This window comes from Brassica oleracea, chromosome C5, assembly GCF_000695525.1.
Source record: "Brassica oleracea var. oleracea cultivar TO1000 chromosome C5, BOL, whole genome shotgun sequence".
Lineage (NCBI taxonomy): Eukaryota > Viridiplantae > Streptophyta > Magnoliopsida > Brassicales > Brassicaceae > Brassica > Brassica oleracea.
Window position 1 is genome coordinate 4991692 of NC_027752.1, and position 7293 is coordinate 4998984.

General features: G+C 32.1%; 1 protein-coding gene across 1 annotated transcript; it reads right to left on the reverse strand.

The window, feature by feature from the left end:
• Positions 1–453: 453 nt before the first annotated feature.
• LOC106343158 (AP2/ERF and B3 domain-containing transcription factor RAV1) lies at positions 454–1838 on the reverse strand. Its single transcript, XM_013782305.1, has one exon. It carries the CDS (start codon positions 1675–1677, stop codon positions 652–654), a length of 1026 nt encoding a protein of 341 aa, XP_013637759.1. The 5' UTR covers positions 1678–1838; the 3' UTR covers positions 454–651.
• Positions 1839–7293: the final 5455 nt, after the last annotated feature.

The following is a 7293-nucleotide window of genomic DNA, read 5'->3' on the forward strand; positions in this document are numbered from 1 at the left end:
ATCCGGGTGATCACCGTCGGTTGGCTCCCGGTGTTGATGCGAAGCGAGAGAGTTCGCGCGGCGGCTTAGCCTCGTGGATTTGGGTATTTAGTTTGTGGGCTTTAGGCCCGTAAGTTTGTCTCTTTTTGGCCCAAGTTTCATGGGCTTTTGTATGTTTGGGCTTCGGCTCGGGGCTTGGCCCATCTATAATTAAATAACAATTTGGCGGAAAAGAAAAAAAACAACGCTTCAAAACTTGGCCTATAATAGGACAACATTTTCTAAATTACTACTCGACTCATTGCTAGAGCATCGGTTATAATATTAGTCAGGGTATATTTCGTATGAATGTCACCAAATAACTTAAGCAGTAGTAGGTAATGCATACATATGCGTTCTATATACACATGAAATACATGCTTGCATATTTGTTCTGCTTCTACTAAACATGAAATAGAAAGTAACAAGGCGAGATTTGGTAAAAACATTCTCATGATACTAAAACTCATTAGAGATCTAAAGAACCTTTTTTATTCTAAATATAAAATATACAGTTCATCATTACAACAAAAACAACTCATGAACCTTTGGCAATAAGTAGAAACTGATTCAACTGAAAAGAGATCGAAGGTGGAATTAAAAACATACTGAAACAAAAGGAAAGAGGAGTTGTTACGAGGCGTGAAAGATGCGTTGTTTCTTACTACACACCGACGACAATATCTCAGTATCGTTCACTCTCTTGCTCCCTACGACTTCGGTTCTCGAACTCTCCGGTGAAATGTTGACTCCGAACAGTCTCAAAACCCGACCCGTTTCTACATCCGGTCCGGATCTCGATTTCCACCCAATATATAGCTGTTGATCCTGACCCTCGGATCTGCTGAAACTAACCACATCACCAGCAAGTAGATTCTTCTCCTTAACGAACCGGCTCCAACCTTTGGTTAACACATAGCTTTGGCTACTGTTCCAATACGAGTAACGGAACCTCCACACTTTCCCCGTCACGTCCTCGAAGTTCAGCAGCACTCCTTTAACGGAGACGTTACTAGACGGTAACGGAAAATGTTTCTCCGCGTGGTGTTTCGGTATAACAAGACGGTTTAGCTTCCCAACGTCGCTTGGCGTTACCGCTTTCTCAAACAGAGCCTCCGCTGATCTAAACTCCGTCGTCGAAACGCCGTCGCCGTTCAACGACGACGTCATCGTCTTAGCCGTGTTTCCGTTACCGTTTCTTCGCCGTTTGCTCTGCTCGAGCTCCTCGCTATACGTATGCTTCCTCAGCATATCGACGATCTCGGCTTTCGAATGAGAACTTAAAAACTCGAACTCTCCGTCGTCGAGCCTCGCCTCTTTGAAGTTCGTGACGGCGTCTCGTCCTCGGAACCTGTAAACCGCCACGTCGTAAGAACGCGCCGCCTCGTCTTCCTCGTTGAAAGTACCTAGCCACACGCGCTGGTGCTTCTCGTAAATCTGAGCTCCCCATCGTCCGTTCGGCTGAGGAACTACGCCTTTGTACTTGGACGACGGAAGCTTCCTCGACTCCGCCTCAACTCCGTTCTCCGAATCTAGCACCACGCTAGATCCGCTTCCCATCCTGTGTAGATTCACCGACGACTTTGCCGACGTCATCGCCGGAGTTTCGCATATGGAACCTGTACAAGTTGTACTCTCGTCTACGCTACTCACTTCCATTGACTTCTTGATTTTTGTTTGTTCTGTTTCTTGAAACTTGCTTACGGAAAATAATGGAGAAACAAGAAAATGTATTTTGAGAGATAGTCTGATGTTGTGTGTTTGTGGTGTGTGTATGTATGCGTGTTTACATATATAGAAAGAAGGAGAGAGAGTGAAGGGTGTGAAATAAGAAACAGCAAGTGTCACATATGATATTATTTTATTGTCACTTTTTATTTGGGTAACACATAAAAATAATATCTGTAGAATGCGTGTTTGAGGGGATTAATTATAGTATATGGGCAGGTGTATGGCAAGTAATATGGGTTGTGTGTATGGGTCAACTTAACACACAATGACCCCCAAAGGAAGCGTCGTCGAAGAATATTGAAATAGCTTTTTTTTTTGGACGATATACTATGATGATTCCCATTTACTTTGGTTACTATATTAGGTCAATGCATGGCTCATTGCGCTGTTAAAATATTATACGTTATTTTAGTTAGCTGTATGAGAAAATAAATATTAGTATATGAACAAATATAGAAATGAATATGTTGTGGGCTGTGTGCATGGGAAAGTGGGTCCGACGTGTGGACCAGGATTGGATAAAGGGTCCACGTGAAAAATTGACATCCTTTTACCAAAGTTCATCCCCCCTGAGTTTTGATGCTTCTTTATAAATAGTAAAATAATAATATAAGAGTGTTACAAAAAAAAAGATAATAATATAAGAAAAAACAAACAAATAGTATTAGATTTTATTATCGTGCTGAGATTTTGTTGCTGCTAATGTTTATTCTTCAATCTTTTTCAGAAACTTCATACTCCAAATCAGATTTTTATTCTTCAATCTTCGATGATGGTTTCTTTTATATTATTATAAATAGTTGCTTAGTTAATGATATAAATATGAAAAAATATGTAGAAATAATTTTTAGACTATTTCTAATGGTTTACTCTATTTTTTACCATAAAATATAATAACTCTATAATAGAATTTGAATTTGATTCAATAGTATTCTATTTTAGAGTAGAAAATAGAAAAATGAACAAAAAAAACAAATTACTATATATTTGGAATAAACCTATTTTTCACTCTATTATAGAGTGAAAAATAGAATACCATTAAAGCATTTTTTTACTCTAAACACTATTTTAAAGTGAAAAATAGAGTGGAGTTGGAGATGTCTTTAGTAATATTTTTATGTTTACTTTAGCCACATTTACTTTTAGTTTTAAAAAGAGATATAGAGATTATAGATCTAAATTAACTAATCTAGACTTAAAGTGTAGATTTGAGGAGGAAATTTTGAAAGGTGAAGCTCAGAATTTTAATAAATAAATAAACACTTAAAATATTAAATAAATTTTTAAAAATAGTTTCAATTTTTTTGAATTTCAAAAAAAAAACTTTATAAAAAATTGAAATTGAAATGTATAATTCGAAAGCTGTATTAAAAAGTTTATTTTTTATTTTTATTATTTAATTTATTTAAACAGTTATATCTATAAAACAATGATAGAAAAGTCTTTTGTCTCTTTAAAAAAACCTCATATTTTATGTATCTGTAAAAAAAAATTTTAAAAAGGTAAATATAAATAATGATACCAAAATTGATGTAAAAATAGAATTTCTCCAAATATGTATATGCACAAAATAGAATATTTATTTGTTTATTCCTTCAGTCTTATCCTACGTTTCTTTTTATAGAAAAACGTATATTGCTACCATGATGGTCGTCCGTATATGCACTCAAAGATCGAAAAGGAGAAAATAAACTATTTGATTTTGCTTCTTTATTTTTGTTTTCTTAGTTATCCCATTTCATAACATTGTATGGAAGATGATTTTTTATTGGGATTTATTATATTGATAATATATACGACCGACGACATCAGAAATATGCATACTGGTAAAATCAAGCCCAATTAAATTCCCTGCTTTCATTGTGTTTTTACTCTTTATGGAAAATAACTACTTTTGTAGTATAATACCATAAATACGTATGCATTATATAATATGATTTGCGAACAAAAACTAGTGATGTGGATAGCTTACAATCTTATCTGATCATCTGATGTATTTGTTTCTTTACCAAAGCATTATTCTAGCATTAGTTAGGTTTCGTTTTTATGCAAAGAACCAATTAGAGCTCTGCGAAATATTGTGAGATCCAAATTTGATTGGTTCTCCCTTCTTCCAATAGAAATATTGTTGACATTTTTGTATCTTTGATTTACATGTTTCTATTTGATTTTTTGTTATTATATTCAATTTGATCCACTAGGATGGGAGGTGGGCCAATGACAAATCACTATGACTCTATGAGGCATGGTCGTACGTGTTTTGTGTGGATGAATAAATATGGGCGCTTCTTGACAGCAGCACAACTACTTTTTTTTTCTTTTTCCCTTTTAATTTTTGTTCCCGTTTTTTCTTTTGAACCTAGGGTTTTTACAGGACAATTATTTTTTGTGTTATTGAACAATTTTTTTCTCGAAATTAGACTTGATGGTGCATTGTAGTATGACCCGTACAACCGAAGTTTCATAGTTCTGGTTATTGGTGTCACACATTTGAAACTTATGTTCAAACTTTATATTTGTACATCGACTAGACGTTGTTAGTTATAGATTTTTGTATTTTCAAAACAAAATATATTTCTTTTGGTATTTTTATTTTATAAAATGAATTTTAGTTATCATATAAAGTGAGATTTAAAATAATTAATCGTGTTCCAAAAGACACAAATTAATCAGCTTTCTAGACTGTCATCTAAACGTTTCATTTTGATTAATGACAGATTATACTTTTGGCTGCACAGACCCATACAAAAAATAAACATCACAATAACCTAATTTCCAAATTCGACCTAATATTTCTTGGCGTTTAAATTCAGATGGTCCTAAATGAGTATGCGGCCACAAAATAAAGGAAAAATATGCGATGGCTGAATTTTCTGTAGAACTATATGATTATGCTGTCACGTGGCTGTTGGCACTTCATCCTTCCCTTTCTTTTCTTATAGAATGTCATAGGACTCATCCATGTTTCTTGTTATGATTCTAAGTATTTGAGATCTAGTTTGGTTTAGAAAGTGATAGGCCCTTCATTTTAGTTATGAAAACTGTAAAACATGTGCTAATTATCGAATAAATGCACTTTCACCAGCACGATTATGTACTGCATTCTTAGTTTATCATTTTATAATAAAGTTGGTTTCCACTACCTGTTTGTAATTTTTTCGTTGGAACTTATATTTCATGTATTTGAGTATTAGGAGGGTTACTTGAAGTTCTTTCTTTTTGAAAATAGTGAAAGGACTTATATTTTTTAAAAATAAAATAACTGTACTTAAAAGAAGTACAGTAGTAGCATATGATTTATGATGCTAAAATAAACAACAAAAATGAAACAACCAAACATAGGTATAAATAGACATAATTTGTACGGACGAGTTCTTATTGGTCCGAAGGTGGACCCTATTTTCGCAACTAGGTCCTTTTAGTAATATATTCTTTTGTCGTTTAAATAAATTTCTCATCAGCCTCTTCCTTTAATTTTGTCAAGTTTTAACGATATATCGATTAGTGTAAGAAACAAAATGCGAATTTGAAAAATATCTGATTCGAACAGAAGACGTACTATATAAAAACTCCAGCTGTTTTATATAGTTAGATTGCTTTATTGAAGAAGGATCTTCTGAGCTTCAAGCTTTCACACTCAATATGTTCTTTTTTTCACGCTCATTATGTTGAATTAGCTTTTTATGATTTCGTATTTACTATGCTATGAAAATGTTAATCGTAAAATCAAACTTACTCATTTTTTTTTTTTTTTTTTGCTAACCGAGTATCCTGGCCCCACCGAGGTGGTCCAGACTAGAGACCGAAGTGAGCAAGGACGCTGCCAGAGCGTCACCATGTGGCTCACCGTGTAACGGTCTTCGGTCTCGGGTGCTGCAGCCCACATGTAAATTCCGCAGTGGCCAAGGCTCGAACCCAGGAGCGGGCACTCCAGCTGGAACTCCTATACCACTAGACCAAAGCAACTTGGTTCAAACTTACTCATTAACCAAAAAAGTATCCAATTTGCTGTTTTAGTTAGTTTATAGTATAAAATACAAAATTCCATTGCAAATTGATGAAACTGTTAAAGCTAGTACGAAAGCAAAAATTAATATTTTACCTTAAAATATGTTTAATAAATTTTAATAATAATTAACATTACATTTCAAATAAAATTTAAAATTTCATATAAACCTTAAGTACACTGCAAATTAAAATATTAATGCTAAATGCTAGCTGAAGAACTGATGAGCCTATGTCAGTGCAATGGTCAAACAGCTTGCTAATCATCCATCCCTCACCACCTCAGGAGTTCAATAACTACAATTTTTTAAGAAAAAGACGAAGAGAAATAGTTTCATCTTTTGGCTGGAGGAGTTAGTATTTAAGATATAAAATATCTATCTATATCATGCTCATACATTTCAAACCCAATGATTTATTCGGATTCCTACCTTTATCCAACTCATCCATATCTTATACTCTTTTTGCCAAAAAAAAAACGATTCCATTTCTTATGCTTTCTTCATTGTTTTTCTTTAATTTATAGTATTTTGCTGGTATCAGTATTAATGTCCTGGTTTAGATGGAGCCTCGAGAAAAACATGTTCTGATTATTTTGTCAATTGCGTAATGATTATAGAGTTAAACTAAAAAGAAGGCTAGCTTTGAATATGACCAAAATTGAGAACATCATCTAGCACAATACACTATTCTTTCTGTTTCTTATTAAATATCAGTTTAAGTTTTCAAATTTATTTCATTATAAATGTCGTTTTACATTTTTAATATAAATATTAAATCAAATTTCTAATTTTTATCTTTAATTTTAATTCATTAACTAGATTCTAATCCGCGCCGCTATGTGCGAAATTATTTATATTTATATAGATGCTTTATGTTTTTAAATTAACATTTCATGATTTGGTGATTTTTTCTAAAAGTTTTGTATAACATTTTGTTGTTTTGTATTAAATTATATTATTTACATAGTAGTTGATAATGCAAATGTATCATTATTTGTGTAGTTAGATAATATAAAAAAATTATAATATGCAAAAGAAAAAAATCTATAAAAAAATCTCAACTTAATTTTATAAAGCTTTTTTAATACCAAGATTTTTCTGTTACCCAATTTAATACCTTAACTAATATTTTGCTCATTTTAATACACAAAGTCTTAAACCCGTGCCCATTTTAATACCCAAAATATATCAAAGTATTATCATTTTAAAATAGAAGTTAAAAATATCTAAAATTCATAAAACAAATCTTTAAAATTTAACTTAATTTAAAATTTTAGAAAAAAATTAGTAAAATGTGATAATCTTAAATTGTGTAATAATTTTTTTTCATAAGCAAAATAATTATTTTAAAAATTTAGTTTGAAAATGTATAGATTGATAGATATGAACTTACTTAATATATTTTCAATACGTAAATTTAAATGAAAACAATGATCGGTATTTATTTTATAAAACAATAATAATTATTAAACATAAATGAAATTAAAAGTTGAGTTAGAATTCATATCAAAATGGGCTACTAACTGAATTCTTTTTT

Excerpts from the sequence above, each read along its gene's own strand:
- LOC106343158 (XM_013782305.1), bottom strand. The coding sequence starts at position 1,677 with ATGGAAGTGAGTAGCGTAGACGAGAGTACAACTTGTACAGGTTCCATA.